Here is a 21,490-nt window from a genome sequence, read left to right as displayed (position 1 = left end):
TTTTCTGTTCTGAAGCAATCAGAGGAAATGGATTTGAACTCTTTATTTCCTTACATGTGAGGGGGCCAGTCATGAAGAAGCAGAGGGGCTGCAGGGCAGGACTGAGGGGCATTGGCAGAGCTAGGTGGGGAGCCCAGGACTGGAATAGCAGGGGGATTACAGGGAAGGACTAAGGGGCATTAGATGAGCCCTGACTGAGGGTGCGGGTGAGGAAGAGGAGGATTGTAGTATGAGAGGCAGCTGTTAGTCACATTGTGTGGAGGTGTTGGGGTGATTTTTGTAGCAGAGATTGGTGGGGCAGGAATGGTTTGGATGATGTTCTATGAGGAGCGGACAAGGGCAGCGCGGAGAGATCATGGCCTTGCAGCAGCTTGATTTTGACCCGACTTTGGACATGTCTAGGAAGGGGGCGATGGGCCAAAATTCCCCACTTTAACCCAGTAGAATAACAAGATAGTTTTGGTACCGTGGCTGAGCTGTAATGCACTGTCAGGGCCTGTCCATTGAACACTTCCTGATTCTCCCTGGCGAGTGTCAGTCAGTCTGTTCTGTGGCTGAGCTGCGACGCCCAGTCAGTGCCAGGCGAGCTGAGTGAGGGGATCACTCATGGTTCTTTTCCCTTTCGTTTGGCAGTGAATTCTTATGGTCAGCCTCAGCCTCCCCATCTCTTCTCCGGGCCATCTCCTATGTACCAGATTTCCACCCAGGACAATCCAGGGTATAATCGCCCAGGTAAGGGGTGAAACGATGACGTGTTATTACGACTCCCACCCCAGCTGTCTCAGCCGTCCAGCAGCACATGCTGGCAGGGCCTTTCCCCTCTGCTGTCAGAGAGTGGGAGTAGGGCTGAGGGAGCCTAGACTGCAGGAGGTCCCCCAGCAGGACACTGCCACAGCATTGAGGAGAGCAAATTCTGTTGCCCGACTCTTCTCACCCTCCCCCCCCACCTCGTTGCCCATTCACACCACTTTCCCATAGCTGGGTTCTCCCTGGGCACTGCTGTGAGGGAGCTCATGTTGACAGACTTATTGGGCCATAGTTAGATGCTGATTGAACACTGTTGAGGGCAGTTCATGGGGAAGCTCCCATTGCTGCAGTTACCCTTAGACCACCTGACCCCCTGCTACCAATCTGGACACTGATAGGACATTGCCTTGGGGTGGCAACATGTGCTGCCTCAGGGGAAATGTGTCCCAGCAGGTCACTGCTGTGGGGAAGTTCACACCGCCTGAGTCCTTCCCCTTTTATTGTTCCCAAGAACTAAATAGGACAGAGCTTGACTTCTCCTCTAACATCTCTTTCCCCTTCTCTCCCTCTAACCCCTCCTCTCAGCTCACCATCTGGTTCCCCGGCCTCCAGTCTCTCCTCCAGGTGCCAATGAGGAAATCCCCGACGATTTCGACTGGGACTTGATCACCTAGCGTGTTACAGACTCGAGAGCCCGTCCCTTGTGAGGGACTTGGGAGGGAAGGGGGGATGGGGTGAAAGGTCGCAGGTCCAGCTGCCCATGCCTCCCTGCCTTCCTGCAAGTGAGAGGAGTCCCTTGCACACCATTGCACTGTGGTGTTGGAGAATAACAGTTCTCAGTTTTTGTTTGGGTACAGCAAGTCAGATACTTTATTTTCTCTAACAATTGCGTAGACAGAGAGAGCTAAACAGGTCTCTCTACAGGTAAACAATTACAGCAAACCTTTATACCTTTCATTACAGACAATAATAAGCAACAGCTGCATTTTGTTTGTACATAGGCCATCTTGATATCTTATTTTTCTCACTTGTTTTGACTCTCGTCTACATACAATATTTTCTACACATTATCTACACAAGGTCGCAACAATTTCTCACACAGTTCTTTCCCACTCGCCTCACACAATTCTCGCTTCTACAAATCTCGCATTATTAGGGTTACAGTTAGCCTGACTCTTGCTAACGAACTGTCATGCATTGCATTTCCTTCCTGTCAGTTCTTTCTCTGCTTCCACAGTGGTGTGGCCCATGATGTTTTGTGTCAAGAAGATAGGAGAGGGGGTGTGGCCTCACAAGTTTATTTTTGTGCATGCTTTCTTAATGAAAACAAAAAGTGAATGTTTATGGTTTAACCCTTTTGGTGCTGGTGTTGAGTTATTTTTCAGTGGCAGCTGCTCAGGTGAAACACAAGATTTTTCAACTTTATTGTTAGGGTTTGGCTCCTACCTGCGTAACCTGGAGAGAGAGGAGGAGCTGCCTGCACCAAAGTCAGTTATGAAATCAAGACCCTCTGTAGGGAAGACAGCCCTAGGAGCTAGTGAAAGAGCTGCACCGTTGAACCTTTTCACTTCATATAGATCAGTCAGTCTTTTAGCCTGTTCATTCTGTCCATTGCATGATGCACAGCAGAAAGGCAGCATGGAACTACCCCAAATGTAATGGGAAATGTTTGTGTTTTTAATTATATGCCTGTCACTACAGTGCATAACTTTGAATTTATTAACACTGAATTTCAACACTGGGCCCTTTTGTTGCCCAGTCACCCAGTTTTATGAGACCCCTTTGTAACCCTTTGCAGTCAGCTTTGGAATTAACTATCTTGAATGATTTTTGTATTGCCTGCAAACTTTGCCATCTTACTGTTTACTCCTTTTCCAGACCATTTATGAATATGTTGAACAGAACTGGTCCCACCAGAGATGCTGGGGGGAGTCCACTATTTACCTTTCTCCACTGTGAAAACTGATCATTTATTCCTACACTGTTTCCTGTCTTTTAACCAGTTACTGATCCATGAGAGGACCTTCCCTCTTATCCCATGACTACTTACTTTGCTTAAGAGACTTTGGTGTGGGACTTTATCAAAGGCTTTCTAAAAGCCCACGTAAACTATAGCCACTGGATCAACCTTGACCATGTTCTTGTTGACACCTCCAAGAATTCTAGTAGATTGGTGAGGCATGATTTCTCTTTGCAAACGCCATGTGGGCTCTTCCCCAACATATCACGTTCATCTCTGTGTTTGATAATTCTGTTCTTTACTATCGTTTCAACCAGTTTGCCTGGTACTGAAGTTAGGCTTACCGGCCTGTAATGTTCAGGATCACCTCTTAAGGCCTTTTTAAAAAATTGGCATCATATTAGATTTCCTCCAGTTATCTGGTACAGAGGCTGATTTAAGCAGTAGGTTACATACCACAGTTAGTAGTTAAACCGTGGTGCCCCAAACTGAACACAGTACTCCACGTGAGACCTTACTAGGGCTGAGTAGAATGGGACAGTTACCTCCTGTGTCTTAAATACGACACTCATGTTAATACACGCTAGAACATTAACCTTCACATTGTTGGCTTGTATTCAGTTTGTGATCCAGTATAACCCCAGATCCTTTTCTACAGTACTACCATGTAGCCAGTTATTGCCATTTTTGTAGGTGTGCATTGGATTTTTCTTTCTTAAATTAAGTACTTTGCATTTGGCTGATTGAATTTCATTTTTTGAATTCAGACCAATTTTACAATTTGTTACGCTCATTTTAGATTCTACTCCTGTCCTCTAAAGTCTTTGCAACCCCTCCCAGCATGATGTCATCTGCAAAATTCATAAGCACACTCTTCACTCTATTATCCAAGCCATTAATGAAAATATTGAATAGTACCAGACCCAAGACTGACTCCAGTGGGTACCCATGAGATATTCTCCCCCGCTTCACCATTTTGACAGCAAACCATTGATAATTCCTTGAGTGAGTACAGTGTTTCAACCACTTGTGCATCCATTTTATAGTAACTTAATCTAGACCACATTTCCCTAGTTTGCTAATGAGAATGTCATATGACACGTGTCAAAACCATACTAAAGTCAAGATATAGCACGTCTACTGCTATCCCTCCCTTGCTCCCCATTCACTACGCTAGCAACAGTGTCAAAGAAGGAAACTAGGTTGGTTTGGCATAATTTGTTCTTGGCAAATCCATGTTGGTTGTTACTTACCACTCTATTATTCACTAGATGCTTACAAATTTATTGTTTAATAATCTGTTTCAGTATCTTTCCAGATATTGAAGTTAGGCTAACTGGTCTATAATCTCCTGAGTCCTTTTTGTTCCTCTTTTTAAATATAAGTACTAAGTTTGCCCTTCTCCAGCTCTCTGGGACCTCACCTGCCCTCCATGAGTTCTCAAAGATAATTGCTAGCAGTTCAGAGATTACCTCAACTAGTTCCTTAAATATCCTAACTTGAATTTTGTGAGGCCCTTCTGACTTGAATACAGCTAACTTACCTAAATAATCTTTAATGTGTTCTTCCCTATTCTGTCTTGTGTTCTTTGCCCCTTGTTGTTAATATTAATTGTCTTAAACATTGTCTTACGATTAACCTTATTAGTGAAGATTGAAGTAAAATAGGCATTGAACACCTCTGCCCTTCTCTATGTCTCAGTTATTAGCTCACCTTCTCCACTAAGTAGTGGCCTTACATTTTCCTTCTCCTTTCCCTTGCTCCTAATACATTTCTGGTTCCTTTTCTTATTGCCTTTTATGTCCCTTGCTGGGGCCTGGTCTACACTACGACTTTAATTCGGATTTATCAGCTTTAATTCGAATTAACCCTGCAACCGTCCACACAACGACGCTATTTATTTCGATGTAAAGGGCCCTTTAAATCGATTTCTGTACTCCACCACGACGAGCGGAGTAGTGCCAAAATCGATTTTAGCAATTCGAATTAGGGTTAGTGTGGCCGCAATTCGATGGTATTGGCCTCCGGGAGCTATCCCACAGTGCATCATTGTGACCGCTCTGGACAGCAATCTAAACTCAGATGCACTGGCCAGGTAGACAGGAAAAGCCCCGCGAACATTTGAATTCCATTTCCTGTTTGCCCAGCGTGGAGAGCACAGGTGACCACAGATAGCTCATCAGCACAGGTAACCATGCAGGCTGATAATCGAAAAAGAGCACCAGCATGGACCGTGAGGGAGGTACTGGATCTGATCGCTGTATGGGGAGAGGATTCAGTGCTTGCAGAACTTCGTTCTAAAAGACGAAATGCAAAAACTTTTGAAAAAATCTCCAAGGGCATGATGGAGAGAGGCCACAATAGGGACTCAGATCAGTGCCGCGTGAAAGTCAAGGAGCTCAGACAAGCCTATCAAAAAACAAAGGAGGCAAACGGTCGCTCCGGGTCAGAGCCGCGGACATGCCGCTTCTACGCCAAGCTGCATGCAATTCTAGGGGGGGCTGCCACCACTACCCCACCTGTGTTCGTGGATTCTGGGTCGGGGATAGTCTCATCAGCGACGCCTGAGGATTCTGCCGATGGGGTAGAGGAGGAGGAGGAGGAGGAGGAGGAGGAGGAGGAGGATGAGCTTGCAGAGAGCACACAGCACTCCATTCTCCCCAACAGCCAGGATCTTTTTATCACCCTGACTGAAGTACCCTCCCAAGCCTCCCAAGCCAGTACCCAAGACTCTGACCCCATGGAAGGGACCTCAGGTGAGTTTACCTTTTAAAATATAAAACTTGTTTTAAAAGCAAACGGTTTTTAATGATTACTTTGCCTGACTTTGCATTCGTGGTCAGTTCAGCTACTGGAAAAGTCTGTGGCTACTGGAAAAGTCTGTTAACGTGTATGGGGATGGAGCGGAAATCCTCCAGGGACATCTCCATGAAGCTCTCCTGGAGGTACTCCGAAAGCCTTGCCAGAAGGTTTCTGGTCAGTGCATCCTTATTCCCTCCTCCATGGTAGGACACTTGACCACGCCATGCTTGCAGCAAGTAATCTGGTATCATTGCCTGACAAAGCCTGGCAGCGTATGGTCCCAGTGTTTGCTGGCATTCAAGCAACATCCGTTCTTTATCTTGTTGTGTAATCCTCAGGAGAGTGATATCACTCCTGGTAACCTGGTTGAAATACGGGAACTTAATTAAGGGGACAGAGGTGGCCGTTCCTACTGGGCTGTTTGCCTGTGGCGGAAAATAAATCCTTCCCTGCAGTTAGCCAAGCGCAGATGGGAAATTGGCCCTGAGTTTTTCGCGTTTGGCTAGCAGGGATCTTCCCTGTTACCAGCCACGCGGTGGGGGGAGGGGTACCGTGATCATCCCAGAGAATTCATGGCGGGAGGGGGGCGGCGGCGGGGGTGGGGGGTTAGTTTGGTGCCTGCAGGGATCTTCCCTGATACCAGCCACGCGGTGGGGGGGAGGGGTACAGCGATCATCCCAGAGAATTCATGGTGAGAGGGGGGGGTGGTTAGTTTGTTTTCTGGTGCTGCTGAATGTTAACAGAAAAACCGCAGCACTCTACTTGCCAGAAGGGGCCCAGACAAGCCCCTCCCCACTGCCCCCCCCCCCCAACTGGCTGAGATTGGCCAGGCTTCTGCAGCACTCTACAAGCTATGCTTGGTATGTGGGAAAGGAGGGCGCAGAAGCTTACCATGGCCGCATGCAAGCCGAATTCTGTTGCCCAGACCTGTGATCTCTAGCAGCAAAGCCACAGGCACTCAGCATTAAGAGGCAAAATGCGACCTTGCACAGAAATCACATGTGCTATGTAATGTGAACAGTGTTGGTCACCGTGAAAGAGTATAAGCATTGTTCTGCAAAATGTAGCTTTTAAAACAATTCTCTCTTTTTTCCCCTCCCTACAGCAGCTGCAAATTCCTCAAGCCTCCCTCCTCCATCCCAAAGGTTATCACAGATAAGGCGTCGTAAGAAGAGAACGCGAGACGAGATGTTTTCGGAAATTATGGAATCCAGCCGCAGTGACAGAGCTCATGTGAATGAGTGGAAGGAAACAGTTTCAAAGTATAGGAAAGAAGTCAGTGAACGTGAGGACAGGAGGGACCAACGTGAGGAGAGGAGGGACCAACGTGAGGAGAGGAGAGACGCTCGAGATGAGAGGTGGCGGCAGGAAGACCAGAGGATGAAGGATGCAACGCTGGGGCTGCTCCGGCGTCTGGTGGAGGTTCAGGAACGGCTGCTGGAAAACAGACTGCCGCTTCAGCCCCTGTTCCACCCTCCCCCCTCCCCATGTTCCGTATCCTCCTCACCCAGACGTGTAAGAACGCGGGGGGGGGAGGCTCCGTACTCCTTCCCATTCCACCCCAGTAGACAGCCCAAGCAAAAGGCTGTCATTTTTTTAACCTTTTCTTTGTGGCTTTTTCCTTCCCAGCAATCCTCCTCCCAAATACCACCCGGGTTCCCTCCCTCTTTTTCTAATCTATTAATAAAGAATAAATGATTTTTAAATGATAGTGACTTTATTTGGTTTGAAAGAAAGCTGGGGGAAGGGGCAGGGTGGGTTCCTTACAGAAAATCAGTCAATAAAGGGGGCGGGTTTTCATGAAGGAGAAACAAACAGATATTTCACACTGTAGCCTGGCCAGCCATGAAACTGGTTTTTAAAGCTTCTCTGATGCACAGCGCTTCCTGGTGTGCTCTTCTAATCGCCCTGGTGTCTGGCTGCGCATAATCAGCAGCCAGGCGATTTGCCTCAGCCTCCCACCCCGCCATAAAGGTCTCCCCCTTACTTTCACAGAGATTGTGGAGCACACAGCAAGCAGAAATAACAATGGGGAGATTTCTTTGGCTGAGGTCAGAGCGAGTCAATAATGATCTCCAGCGACCTTTTAAACGGCCAAATGCACATTCTACCACCATTCTGCACTTGCTTAGCCTGTAGTTAAACAGCTCTTGACTCCTGTCCAGGCTGCCTGTGTATGGCTTCATAAGCCATGGCATTAAGGGGTAGGCTGGGTCCCCAAGAATAACTATTGGCATTTCAACATCCCCAACGGTTATTTTCTGGTCCGGAAAGTAAGTCCCTTGCTGCAGCCCTTTAAACAGAGTAGTGTTCCTGAAGACGCGAGCGTCATGAACCCTTCCCGCCCAGCCCGTGTTGATGTTGGTGAAACGTCCCTTGTGATCCATAAGTGCTTGCAGCACCATTGAAAAGTACCCCTTGCGGTTTATGTACTCGGTGGCTTGGTGCTCCGGTGCCAAGATAGGGATATGGGTTCCGTCTATCGCCCCACCACAGTTAGGGAATCCCATTGCAGCAAAACCATCCACTATAGCCTGCACATTTCCCAGAGTCACAAACTTTCGTAGCAGCACCTGAGTGATTGCTTTGGCTACTTGCATCACAGCAGCCCCCACAGTAGATTTTCCCACTCCAAATTGATTCCCGACTGACCGGTAGCTGTCTGGCGTTGCAAGCTTCCACAGGGCTATCGCCACGCGCTTCTCAACTGTGAGGGCTGCTCTCATCTTGGTATTCTGGCGTTTCAGGGCAGGGGACAGCAAGTCACAAAGTTCCATGAAAGTGCCCTTACGCATGCGAAAGTTCCGCAGCCACTGGGAATCGTCCCAGACCTGCAACACTATGCGGTCCCACCAGTCTGTGCTTGTTTCCCTTGCCCAGAATCGGCGTTCCATGGATAGAATCTGCCCCATTAACAACATGATCTCCAAAGCACCGGCGCCTGTGGTTTCACTGAATTCTGTATCCGTGTCCGTGTCCATGTCCTCATCATGCTTGTCGCTGCGCTGCCGCCGCCGCTGCCTCCTCGCCTCGTTTTTCTGGTCCTGGCTGAGCATAAACTCCACGAGAACGCGCGAGGTGTTTACAATATTCATGACTGCTGTCTTGAGCTCAGCGGGCTCCATGCTTGCCGTGGTATGGAGTCTGCAGTGTTCACCCACCCAGGAAAAAAGGCGCGAAAATGGTTGTCTGCCGTCCGTTGCTTTCATGCAGGGAGGGAGGGAGGAGGTGAGGCTGTACCCAGAACCACCTGCGACGATGTTTTTTGTCCCATCAGGCACTGGGATCTTAACCCACAATCCCAATGGGCGCGGGAGACTGCGGGAACTATGGGATAGCTATGGAATTGCTACCCACAGTGCAACGGTGCAGAAATCGACGCTAGCCCCGGTACTTGGACGCACACCACCGAAGTAATGTGCTTAGTGTGGCCGCATTCATTTCGACTTTATACAACCTGTTTTTCAAATCCGAATTATCTAAATTCGGATTAATCCCGTAGTGTAGACATACCCTGGGAGTAATTAATTTTGTGCCTTAGCTTTTTTGATTTGGTTCCTACATGCTTGTGCTATTCTTTTGCATTCATCCTTAGCTATTTATCCACATTTCCACTCTTTGTAGGATTCTTTTTTGGTTTCCACATCATTAAAGAGCTCCTGATGGAGCTATATTGGCCTCTTACTATTCTTCCTATATTTCCTTCCGTCAGGATAATTTGCAGTTGTATCTTTAATATTGTCTCTCTAAGAAATTGCCAACTCTGCTGAACTCCTTTTTCCCTTAGATTTTCTTCCCAGGCGACCCTACCTACCAGTTCTCTGAGTTAGTTAAAGGCTGCTTTTTGGAAGTCCATTGCTTCACTCCTTCCTTTCCTTTGAATCATTAAATCTCGCGTATCATGATCACTTTCACCCAGTTTGCCTTCTACCTTCAGATTTGCAACAATTTCCTCCCTGTTCGTCAGAATCAAGGCTAAAATAGCTGCCCCACTTGTTACTTGTTCCACCTTCTGAAACGAAAAGATGCCCCAATACATTCCAAGACTCACGGGAATTTTGTGGTTTGCTGTGTCACTTTCCTAACAAATATCTGGGTAGTTAAAATCCCCCATTGCTACCAAGTCTCACCTTTTGGATATTTTGGATATTGTCCATATATGGTAGATAGAGGTGTATTTGACCAGTCTCTTATTTATACAGCACTTCATTTTTCTTTTCTTGATGCTTGGGGGTTTCTTCACTGTATACAGATATCATCTTCTGGTGTCTTGGTGGTGTGATATCTTCTGGTGTCTTTGTTCTTAAGTTAGTTAATATAATAAAGTTTTTGTTCATTTTCACATTTCTCTTGTTTTTAGTAACCCAAATTTAATATAGAGAATAATTTAGTGTTTACAATGTAATAGGGACCAAGTCTTTTATACACAACCTATACTTTTGCAATCATTTTCACTTGAGGGGCATTACTAACATTTTATACTAAATGTCAAGGAGTAAATACATAATCCCACCACACATCTTCTAGCAAGTGCATTTCTCTCTCTCAAATAGGGGTCTTTCTGCCTCCCTTGTGTGTCTCATCAGAAGATTCCTTATCTGGCATGTCCACCTCCCCTCTCTTCAGGAGGCTATTAAAGGGGAGGTTGGCCTGTTCTGAACTGCCTCAGTCCCCAAGGGTAGGGTTACCATATTTCCACAAACAAAAAAGAGGACACTGGGGGGGGGGGAAGCCCCGCCCTAGCCCCGCCCCATCCACTCCCTCCCACTTCCCACCCCCTGACTGCTCCCCTCAGAACCCCAACCCCCCCTGCTTCTTGTCCCCTGACTGTCCCCTGCTGAGAACCCCCTACCCTAACTGCCCCCCCCCCAGGACCCTACCTGTCCCCTGACTGCCCTGACCCTTATCCACTCGCATGGGTGGCAGGGTTGTAGAAATTTTGGTGGTTCCCAGAACCCCCCACCCCACCTGCCTAAGGCTCTGGGAGGGGGGTTGGGTGGGGGGAGGAGGTCTGGGGTGCAGGTCCTGGGCTGGGGATTAGGGTGCAGGAGGGGTGCAGGTTCTGGGATAGAGTTTGGGTGCTGGGTGCAGGCTCCGGGCTGGGGCAGGGGGTGGGTGTGCAGGAGGGGGTGAGGGGTGCAGGCTCTGGGATGGAGTTTGGGGGTGAGAGGCGGTGCAAAGGGAGGGGGTGCAGGCTTTAGGAGGAAGTTTGAGGGCAGGAGGGGGTGTGTGGGAAGAGGGAGGGGGATTGGGAGGGAGTTTGGGGATAGGAGGGGATGCAGGGGTGAGGGCTGTGGGTCTGGGGATGAGGGGTTCATGATGCAGGAGGGGGCTCAGGGATGGAGCAGAGGATTAGGGTGTGTGGGGATGAAGGCTGGGGGGTTTGGGGTGTTGGAGAGGCTCAGGGCTAGGGTGGAAGGGCAGGGTAAGGGCAGCCTGTCTTCCCATTAGTGGATGGGGGCACTAGGACCCGGGGGCAGCAGACAGCAGTTGTCTGCGTGTACTGTCAGAGCCAGCACATGTAGACAAGGGAGAGGCAGACAGGAATGGGGGACCCACCGAGGGGGGGATGCACGGAGGGGGGGTGGCAGGTGGAGGCTGGGGACCCATCCAACACTCCCCCACTCCCTGACTGCCCCCCCCACTCCTCTTACCATTCTGGCTCCACGTGGGTCCGTTTGTGTGTTACAGAGGACTACAGAGAGAGGGAGGGGGAAGCAGGGGAGGGCTCTGGCTGCTGGAGGCCAATGGGAGTGGGTCAATCGGCCTAGCCGCCCAATCAGCAGCCACACTCTGCATGGAAGGGAGGGAGGGAGGCGAGGGAGAAAAAAACCCCGGACATTTTAACCTTGTTACCAATTCCTCCCGGACGGCTATTTAGAGACGCAAAAGCCGGACATGTCCGGGGAAATACGGACGGATGGTAACCCTACCCAAGGGCATCCCATACAGATTATTGTCAAACTCATTGTTCTGGCTCTGCTGTCCTAAAGCAAAAAGTCACAGCCATGGAAAGTGCAAATGTGTCGTCCGTCCCCCCCCCCACCCCGTCCCCCTCCGCCCTGGCAATGCTGTCTGGAAGCCCCATTTTAGAGGGTGTTGCTGCTGATATCCCTGTATGCTGAAGTCTTGGTTCTGTCCTGTGAGTAGGAAGTGGAGCGTGTAACTTCCTCGCTGAAGGCACCCTCCAAGATGCCCTGCACCGATTGGCGTGCCTTCTGCCTGAAGTCCCACCCCACAAATACATAGAGCAAAGGGTTGATGCAGCTGTTGGCATAGCTAGTGCTATAGAGAGATGGTCCCACAGTGCTACTGCCTCCCTAAATCCAGTGCCCGGCATAGCTAGGAGAGACAGTGCCCCAACTGCATGGAACAGAGCTCAAAATATAGACTCATAGACTCATAGACTCATAGACTTTAAGGTCAGAAGGGACCATTATGATCATCTGGTCTGACCCCCTGCATGCTGCAGGCCATAAAACCGTCCCTACCCCTTCCCTGGACTCTGCTGCTGAAGTCCCCAATCCTGTTATTAGTGACTTCAATCGGCAGAGACCCTCCTGCTAGAGATCCCTGCCCCATGCTGCGGAGGAAGGCGAAAAACCTCCAGAGGCTCAGCCAATCTGCCCTGGAGGAAAATTCCTTCCCGACCCCAAATATGGCAATCAGTAAGACCCCGAGCATATAGGCAAGAGTCTCCATCCTGACCCCTGTTAGCCATTATACTATTTACCTACCATTGCTTGGTTTTCCTTGACTACTATGTTTTACCATTAAACCATTCCCTCCATAAACTTATCTAACTTAATCTTAAAACCAGACAGGTCCCTCGCCCCCACCGTTTCCCTCGGAAGGCCGTTCCAATATTTCACCCCTCTGACGGTCAGAAACCTTCGTCTAATTTCAAGCCTGAACTTCCCCCCGGCCAGTTTATATCCATTCGTTCTTGTATCCACGTTAGTACTAAGCTGGAATAATTCTTCTCCCTCCCTTGTATTAATCCCTCTAATATATTTAAAGATAGCAATCATATCCCCTCTCAGCCTTCGCTTTGTCAGACTAAACAACCCAAGCTCCTCTAGTCTCCTTTCATACGACAGGTTTTCCATTCCTCTGATCATCCTAGTGGCCCTTCTCTGCACCCGTTCCAGTTTGAGTTCATCTTTTTTAAACATGGGAGACCAGAACTGCACACAGTACTCCAAATGAGGTCTCACCAGCGCCTTGTACAACGGAAGCAGGACCTCCTTATCCCTACTAGATATACCTCGCCTAATGCATCCCAAGACAGCATTGGCTTTTTTCACCGCCACGTCACATTGTCGACTCATAGTCATCCTGCGGTCTACAAGAACCCCTAGGTCCTTCTCCTCTTCCGTTACTTCTAACCAATGCGTCCCCATCTTGTAACTAAAATTGTTATTAGTCATCCCCAAATGCATCACCTTACACTTTTCACTATTAAATTTCATCCTATTTCTGATACTCCAATTCACAAGCTCATTCAAGTCTCCCTGCAGGATATCCCTATCCTCTTCCGAATTTACAACGCCTCCCATCTTCGTATCATCCGCAAACTTTATCAGCCCACTCCTGCAATCGGTTCCGAGGTCAGTTATAAATAGATTAAATAAAATGGGTCCCAAAACCGAACCTTGAGGCACTCCACTAGTAACCTCCCTCCAACCTGACAGTTCACCCTTTAATACGACCCGCTGCATTCTCCCCATTAACCAATTCATTATCCACCTCTGGATTTTCATATCGATCCCCATGTTTTTCAGTTTAACCAATAATTCCTCATGGGGTACAGTATCAAACGCTTTACTGAAATCCAGGTATATTAGGTCCACCGCATTTCCCTTATCTAATAAATCCGTTACTTTCTCAAAGAAGGAGATCAGATTCGTTTGGCACGATCTGCCCTTCGTAAAACCATGTTGTAATTTATCGCAATTGCCACTAATCTCCAGGTCCTCAACTAGTTTCTCTTTCAGAATTTTCTCCAACACCTTGCACACTACAGATGTTAAACTAACAGGCCTGTAGTTACCCGGATCACTTTTTTTCCCTTTCTTGAAAATAGGAACCACATTAGCCATTCTCCAGTCTAACGGGACCACCCCCGAGTTTACAGATTCATTAAATATTATCGCTAACGGGCCTGCTATTTCCCGCACCAATTCCTTCAATATTCTCGGATGAAGATCGTCCGGTCCTCCCGACTTAGCCCCATTAAGGTGTTCAAGTTTTGTTTCTACCTCGGATACGGTAATCCCCCATCCTGAATGCCCCTCTGTAGTGGTGCTAGTATCCCTAATACCTTCATTGGCCTCATTAAACACTGATGCAAAATATTCATTGAGATATTGCGCCATGCCTAGATTGTCTTTAATCTCCTCTCCGGCAATAGTCTTCAGCGGTCCCACTTCTTCTTTCTTTGCTTTCTTCCTATTTATGTGGCTGTAAAACCTCTTACTATTGCTTTTAATTCCCCTCGCTAGGTCCAACTCTACACGGCCTTTGGCCTTTCTCACTCTATCTCTACATTCTCTGACTTCACTTAGGTACATTTCCTTACTGATCCCTCCCCTCTTCCACTCTTTGTACGCTTTCTGTTTTTTCCTAATCGCCCCTTTGAGTCAGTCGCTCATCCAGCTCGGTCTAAATCTCTTGCTTAGTAATCTTTTTCCCTTTTTTGGAATACAGGCCTCTGACAGCTCATGCATCTTTAACTTAAAGTAATCCCAGGCTTCTTCTGCCTTTAAGTCCATTAATATGTTTGCCCAATCCACTTCCCTTACCAGTCCCCTTAATTTGTTAAAATTGGCCTTTTTAAAATTATAAACCCTAGTCTTTGACTTAATTCTGTTACTCCTTCCATGTATTTTAAACCGAATTAGCTCATGATCACTGGAGCCCAAATTGTCCCCTACTACTACTTCCTCAACGAGGTCCTCACTACTTACCAGAATCAAATCTAAAATGGCCTCCCCCCTCGTCGGTTCAGCTACCACTTGATGGAGGAATTGATCAGCAAGCACATCTAGGAACATCTGAGCCCTATTATTGCTACTAGCGTTTGTTCCCCAATCTATATCCGGGAAGTTAAAGTCCCCCATAATTACACAGTTTCTATTAGTAATTACTTCTCTAAACACATTAAATAGTTCCTTATCCATATCCTGGGTCGATCCCGGCGGTCTATAGCACACTCCAAGCACTATCCCCGGAGAGGCTCTAGTAGTCCTATTACCCAGTGTGAGTATTGCCCAGATGGACTCTGTGTTATCTAATCCATCAACTATTATTTCTTTACAGCTTATTTCACTATTGACATACAATGCCACCCCCCCACCTTTACCTTTGTTCCGGTCTTTCCTAAACAGCGCATACCCCTCCATACCTGTGTTCCAGTCGTGACTGCCATTCCACCACGTTTCCGTTATTCCTACGATATCTGGTTTCAGCTCTTGGACCAAGAGCTCCAATTCCTCCATTTTATTACCTAGGCTTCTGGCATTGGTGTATAAACACCCTAATGTATGTTGTTTAGCCTGTCTCCCATTAGTAGCACTATATGTTGTGGGCCTCCTTGTGTCCGTCTCCCCTGTCCTTCCTATGTCCAATCTCATCTCCCCGGCTATGTCTCCTCTCATTTTACTCACCTTTTCCATACTGGAATCTGGCGTGGAGATTAACTGTGCATCTCCCAACCGTCTCCCCAAACTTCCTAGTTTAAAGCTCTTTTGATAAGATGAGCCAGCCTCCCTCCCAGAAGTCTATTTCCTTCCCTACTCAGGTGAAGCCCATCCCGCGAGAACAGGTGTCTGTCCCCGAAAGCCTCCCAGTGGCCATACATCCCAAAGCCCTCCTTATAGCACCACTCCCTTAGCCAACTATTTATTCTCACAATTCTATCAGCCCTTTGCTGCCCTTCCCTCGGAACGGGCAGAATCCCACTAAAGATAATCTGAGCCTCTATCTCCTTGAGCGTCTTCCCCAGCCTGGCATAATCTCCCTTGATCCTCTCTAACGAGAACCTAGCCGTGTCATTCGTTCCTACATGAAGGATTATCAAGGGGTTCTTACCTGCTCCTTTTAGGATCCTTTTCAACCGCAGGTCCACATCGCGTATCTTTGCGCCCAGTAGACAGCACACCCTTCTGTTCTCCGGGTCTGCCCTGGTCACAGGCCTGTCCAATCTCCTCAGTAAAGAGTCTCCAATTACATACACCTGCCGTTGCCTGGCAACAGTGCGATCTAGTAATCTAGTCTCTGATCCCTCTAGTCCTGACCTGTGCCTGTTCCTATCTTCCCTTATGCTCCCCCTTATGCCTTCCTGAATCCTCCCGGGGCCCAGAATTGGTGCTATCTCCATCAACTCCTCCCCTCTCTCTCTTGGACTAGCTGTTCTTCTCTTCTTTCTCACCCTCCCACCTTCAGTCGCCACCTGCTGCCCCTCCACCTCGCTATCCAAACACTCGAACCTATTCCTGAGTTCTATTCCCCCCTCACTGGCCCTTCTTTTCCTTGGCCTACTTCTCACAGTCACATGCTTCCACCTCCCATGTTCTCTCCCTTCCATTCCCCTCTCACCGTCCTCTACCTCTGCCTCTACCTGCACCACAGGGCATTCTCCTTCAGCCTCCCCTTGCCTGTCCTCCATCAGCTTCTCAAACCCCCGCCTAAACTCCACCAGGGTATCTACCTGCATCTCCAGCCCCTTAATCTTTTCCTCCAGTAACACTATCAGGCGACACTTCATACACACATACCTGTGTTCCAGCTCCCCTGCTAGGACCATATACATACCACAGCTTCCACATGCAGCCATCTGCATTCTGTCTGCTGCTGCTGCTTGGCTCATGGCTGCTGCAATCTCTGCCCACCGCACCTGTGGACTCAGAGCACACACCACACCGCGCCCTCCTGCCTCCCCCCTTACCTCCCCCTGCAAACTCCCTCTCAAACTCCCCTGTTAGCCGCCCTGTTTGCTGCCTCCGGTGCCGCTGCTCGCATAGCTAGGAGAGACAGTGCCCCAACTGCATGGAACAGAGCTCAAAATATAAAGAATGCTACCACCACAACCAGGATCACTCGCATGGTCTTACCACAGGGTTTGGTAAATTGGGCTCCATGCATCTTGACGACTATAAGGATGTAGCAAGCTGCCATTATGATAAAGGGAAGGAGGAAGCCAAAGACAATCCTGGTAATACTGATGGTCAGTGGGGTGGTTGGCTGACTGCTGTTGGAGAAGTAATCATTAAAGTTCCCCAGTAAGATAATATCATTGTCAAGGCTGCCAGGAATATCAGCGCTGGAGAAACCACCAGGATATTCATCTGGGGATATGCCAGAACTCATGGCTGAATCATTCCCATAATCCATATAATCTCCATAATCCCTATCATCTCCAAATTGATAACTACAAACAGTTTTGCCTTTGAAGGTCTCACAGTAGAGGAAGGCAGGACAACACATAATGAAAGCCACGAGCCAGATACAACCGCACATCACTGATGCAAGTTTCATGGTACGGTGGTTCTGACACCAAACTGGCTTCATCACCATCAGGCACCGGTCAATGCTGATGGAAGTGAGGAGGAAGATGCTGGCAAACATGTTGAGGATGATGGCTGATGGGATAACCTTGCAGAGGAAGCGGCCATATGGCCAGTACTCTTGGAGGATCAGGTGAATGATGGAGAATGGCAGAGACATGCAGCACAGGAAGTCAGCAATGGCAAGGTGCAGGAACAACACAGTGTTCACGGTCCGCTTCATTTTCAGGCCAGCCACCCAGATCACCAAGCAATTGCCCAGGAGGCCCAGGATAACAGTGAGAATGAAGATAATTAAGGAACCAATGATTTCTGGCTCATAATGTAGTGTGGCACCATCATCTGGCTTGTATGTGCTGTTACTCCTCAGGAGCAGAGACATAGTCTTTAGATACTGGTGGGAAAAAAATAGAAGATCATTTGCTATTAACCCCATTAACACACCCCACTGCCAGCTGTATGTGCCCAACCCCAAGATTACACTTTCTGTATGTATCAGAACATCCTTGTGTGCGTTGTCAGCAGTCGGGATTGAACCTAGAAGCTATCAATATGAAAGCACAAGTCCCCCCTACTGCCTGAGCAGGAAGACCTGGCTGTACTAGTGCAAAGGCTGTAGCAAAATCATACATCTCTATGTGGTCTAGCCACTAGAAGTGGTCATAGTGCCACAGTGTAAGTGTTGGTGTACTCAGGTTCTCCTATGTCCAAAATCACCTTTAATGCCAGCACTATCCTTAGTAGAGATTATCCTTTATTTACACTCTCGGTTACCCTAATTCCAGCTGTTCCTCCTCATCTCCTTTTAACTCTCTATAAAATATATATAATTCTCTCATTTCTGCAAAAACTCAGTCTTAGTTCTTTTAAAATAGAAGTGGTTTCCTCTCTCTTGGGTGGTGAGGTTTATGCCTTGAAAGCAATTTTTGTATTCCATGAGCCTCTGATTTGCAACTGTTTCCATGATGTAACAACTAGAACGGTGGAGTCAGCGATTCCATACAGAAGGGGACATTTCCAGCAAAAGTCTTGTGTAAACCTTCCTTCTCCCCTGCTTTCCTACCCAATGAAGCTTAATCCTGAGCATTCCCCAACCCCCACTATTCCAAGGAAGGAGCGACACAGGATGAAGAGTAAGAAATAGATGAATAGAAAAATGAAAGGTAAATAAAGAGGTCTATTGAGAGAAGAAGAGAAATTGGAATATGGAGTAATAACAATACTTGGTACTTCTTATCTCAAAGACCTCTATGTAAGTCAGAAAGTGTCATTAGAAAGCACTTAGTCCTGCTGTGATTGTAGGGGACTGGACTAGATGACCTCTCGAAGTCCCTTCCAGTCCTATGACTCTATGGCCTGGTCTACACTAGGAGGTTATGTCGAATTTAGCAGCGTTAAATTGAATAAACCCTGCACCCGTCCACACAACGAAGCTATTTAGTTGGACATAGAGGTCTCTTTAAATCAATTTCTGTACTCCTCCCCAACGAGGGGAGTAGCGCTACATTCGACATGGCCATGTCGAATTAGGGTAGGTGTGGATGGAAATCGACGCTAGTAGCTCCGGGAGCTATCCCACAGTGCACTACTCTGTTGACGCTCTGGACAGCAGTCCGAGCTTGGATGCTCTGACCAGCAACACAGGAAAAGCACCGGGAAAATTTGAATTCCTTTTCCTGTCTGGCCAGTTTCAATCTCATTTCCTGTTTGGACATCGTGGCAAGCTCAGCAGCACTGGCAACGATGCAGAGCTCTCCAGCAGAGGTGACCATGCAATCTCAGAATAGAAAGAGGGCCCCAGCATGTACTGATCGGGAAGTCTTGGATCTGATCGCTGTGTGGGGAGATGAGTCCGTGCTTTTGGAGCTGCGATCGAAAAAACGGAATGCGAAGATCTACGAGAAGATCTCCAAAGCCATGACGGAGAGAAGATACAGCCGGGATGCAACGCAGTGCCGCGTGAAAATCAAGGAGCTGAGACAAGCGAACCAGAAGACCAAAGAGTCAAACGGACGCTCCGGATCCCAGCCCTGTTTCTATGAGGCACTGCATTGCATTCTAGGTGTGGCCGCCACCACTACCCCACCACTGACCGTGGACTCTGAGGATGGGATATTGTCGACGGCCGCTTCCTCGGAGATGTTAGCGGATGGGGAAGATGAGGAAGGAGATGAGGAGGACGAGGCAGTCGACAGCGCTTACAACGCTGATTTCCCCGACAGCCAGGATCTCTTCATCACCCTCACGCAGATCCCCTACCAACCCTCCCCAGGCATTAACCCGGACCCTGAATCAGGGGAAAGATCAGTCGGTAAGTGTTTTAAACATGTAAACATTTATTTTGAACAGAAGAGGAATATTAACAATGGGTTTTTCATGATTAGTTTGCCCTAGGCGCTTAACGTTTTAGTCCTTGGCAGTGCAACTACTGCAAAAGAATCTAACAATGTCCGGTTTATCATGATTAGTTTGCCCTATGCGCTCCACTTTTTAGACCCTGCCAGTGCAGCTACTGGAAAAGAAGGTCTATATGTCCGGGGATAGAGCTGAAATCCTCATGGGACATCTCCACGAAGCTCTCCTGGAGGTAATTGGAAAGCCTTTGCATGAGGTTCCTGGGGAGAGCGGCCTTATTGTGTCCTCCGTGGTAGGAAACTTTTCCGCGCCAGGCTATCATCAAGTACTCTGGGATCATTGCCTTGCAGAGCATGGCGGCATACGGCCCTGGTTTTTGCTGGCTTTCACGCAGCATGCGGTCTTTCTCTGTCTCCGGAACTCTCAGCAGAGTGATGTCGCTCATGGTCACCTGCTTTGAATTAGGGGAATGTTAGTATTAGGACTGCTTGCCTGTTCCTTTACATAACTGTAACCGGCGGTTTACAGCCACGCGGTGGAGGCGGAAGAGGGGCAGCATACAGGGATCTTTCCCGGGGACAGCCGTGACGGGGTGGGACAGGGGCAGAGTTCATGCTTGCCGGATTGCAGGCAGCAGGAACTGGCCAACGCTAGGAGCATTGCTTTGAACATGAAAGGAGGGCACTGCTATAAATTAAGTTTTAAGCAGCCAAAAGTCTACGGCTTACCATGTCAGCCTGCTACCTGAATTCCGCTGTCCTGCTCTGCTTGTCTGATCTCCACTGCAAGACCCCAGGCAATGAATGCGAAGGCCAAAAATTCGACCTTGTCCTGAGTGCGCATGTGATAGGTGCTGTGCATGGTCTTGTTCACAGAGAAAGACTATGATCATTGTTCACAAAAATGTATCTTTATGAGGAATTCACTCCCTTTTTCTCATCCCACAGCTTCGAATGTCTCCCGACCTACCCCGGCATCCCCTCCCAGAGGCAGGCGCAGATTAGGTGGAGAAAGAAAAGGACACAGGACGACATGTTCTCAGAACTTATGGGCTGATCCCGAGCCGAGGCGGTCCAGCAGATCCAGTGGAGGGAGAACATGTCGCAATACCAGTGATCACACAGCGAACAGGAGGAGAGGTGGCAGCAGGAAGACCAGCAGGCGACTCAAACGCTGCTTGCACTAATGAGGGAGCAAACGGACACGCTCCGGCACCTTGTGGATGTTCTGCAGGACCGGAGGCAGGAGGACAGAGCCCCGCTGCAGTCTATCTCTAAACGCCGTCCCCCGCCACAAAGTCCCATACCCCCCTCACCCAAAGTCCCAAGAAGGAGGGGCGGCAGAGTCCGTGAAAACTGTCACTCGACCCCTGCAGACCGCTCAAGTACCAGAAGGTTCTCATTCCCCAAAATTTGAAAAGTCCTTTCCTTCCCGCCTCACCCAAGCCCCCGTCCCAGTTTCATCCCCTAACTGTGTAGTTGCTAATAAAAAATACGTTTCTGTTAATTACTGTTTCCGTCATGTTCTTTTAGAGGAGAGTGTGTTTGAAGGGGGGGAAGGGGTTTGGTCATTCGAGAGGACAGTCACCTTTACCAGCATACAGACACGGGGGCAGGTTTAGCAGAAGGTCACACACACATTACAGTCACTAGGCACCCTGGTCAGTCTGGGAGGTGGTTTTCATGTTCTGTGTGTGTGTGGGGGGGGCGCTATGTGACTTTGTGGCGGGGGAGGGCAGTTAGAGATCTTATGCAGTGGTCCTTAGCCTGGATCACAGAGCCACGCAGCAGGGATCTGTAACCGTCCTCCCCCGGCACAAAGTCACATAGCCCCTACACACAGAGTCCCGAAAAGGAGGGGTGGCAGGGTCCGTTGAAACAACCAGTCCACCACTGCGGACTGCTCTAGGAGCAGGAGCCTGTCATTCCTCAAGTTTAGAAGCGTTCTTTCCATCACTACGCCCGCTCCCCACCACAGTCTGCGTCCCAGTTTCAACATTTTACCGTGAAATCCGTAATAAAGAAAACAGTGTTAATGAACAAAGTTCCATTTATTTTAT

General features: G+C 48.5%; 3 protein-coding genes across 3 annotated transcripts in view; 2 read left to right on the top strand and 1 right to left on the bottom strand.

Annotated features, from left to right (window-relative positions):
• Positions 1 to 1,552, top strand: part of FOXJ2 (forkhead box J2) — a 56,680-nt gene extending 55,128 nt beyond the window's left edge. The window contains exons 10-11 of the mRNA XM_042840795.2: positions 634 to 732; positions 1,333 to 1,552. Of these exons, the coding sequence (XP_042696729.1) occupies positions 634 to 732; positions 1,333 to 1,421 (188 nt within the window). The 3' untranslated portion in view covers positions 1,422 to 1,552. The remainder of the gene's footprint in view (positions 1 to 633; positions 733 to 1,332) is intronic.
• A 146-nt stretch (positions 1,553 to 1,698) lies between these two features.
• LOC135976337 (chromatin assembly factor 1 subunit A-like) lies at positions 1,699 to 7,207 on the top strand. Its single transcript, XM_065571478.1, has 2 exons — positions 1,699 to 5,463; positions 6,615 to 7,207. The coding sequence occupies exons 1-2, from the start codon at positions 4,902 to 4,904 to the stop codon at positions 7,205 to 7,207; spliced, it is 1,155 nt and encodes a 384-aa protein (XP_065427550.1). The 5' UTR covers positions 1,699 to 4,901.
• A 9,309-nt stretch (positions 7,208 to 16,516) lies between these two features.
• On the bottom strand, positions 16,517 to 17,867 carry LOC112060313 (C3a anaphylatoxin chemotactic receptor-like). Its single transcript, XM_024110005.3, has one exon. The coding sequence runs from the start codon at positions 17,510 to 17,512 to the stop codon at positions 16,571 to 16,573; it is 942 nt and encodes a 313-aa protein (XP_023965773.3). The 5' UTR covers positions 17,513 to 17,867; the 3' UTR covers positions 16,517 to 16,570.
• Between the last annotated feature and the right edge of the window lie 3,623 nt (positions 17,868 to 21,490).

Source organism: Chrysemys picta, chromosome 1 (genome assembly GCF_011386835.1).
Source record: "Chrysemys picta bellii isolate R12L10 chromosome 1, ASM1138683v2, whole genome shotgun sequence".
NCBI classification, from domain to species: domain Eukaryota; kingdom Metazoa; phylum Chordata; order Testudines; family Emydidae; genus Chrysemys; species Chrysemys picta.
The sequence above is the reverse complement of the archived record's forward strand: the minus strand, read 5'-3'. Positions and strand labels throughout refer to the sequence as shown.

Bases quoted from the DNA above. Each gene is read 5' to 3' on its own strand.
- LOC135976337 (XM_065571478.1), top strand. From the start codon at position 4,902: ATGCAGGCTGATAATCGAAAAAGAGCACCAGCATGGACCGTGAGGGAG. The intron at 5,464-6,614 runs GTGAGTTTACCT...CCCTCCCTACAG, and splicing joins CCCCATGGAAGGGACCTCAG to CAGCTGCAAATTCCTCAAGC.
- LOC112060313 (XM_024110005.3), bottom strand. From the start codon at position 17,512: ATGGGGTTAATAGCAAATGATCTTCTATTTTTTTCCCACCAGTATCTA.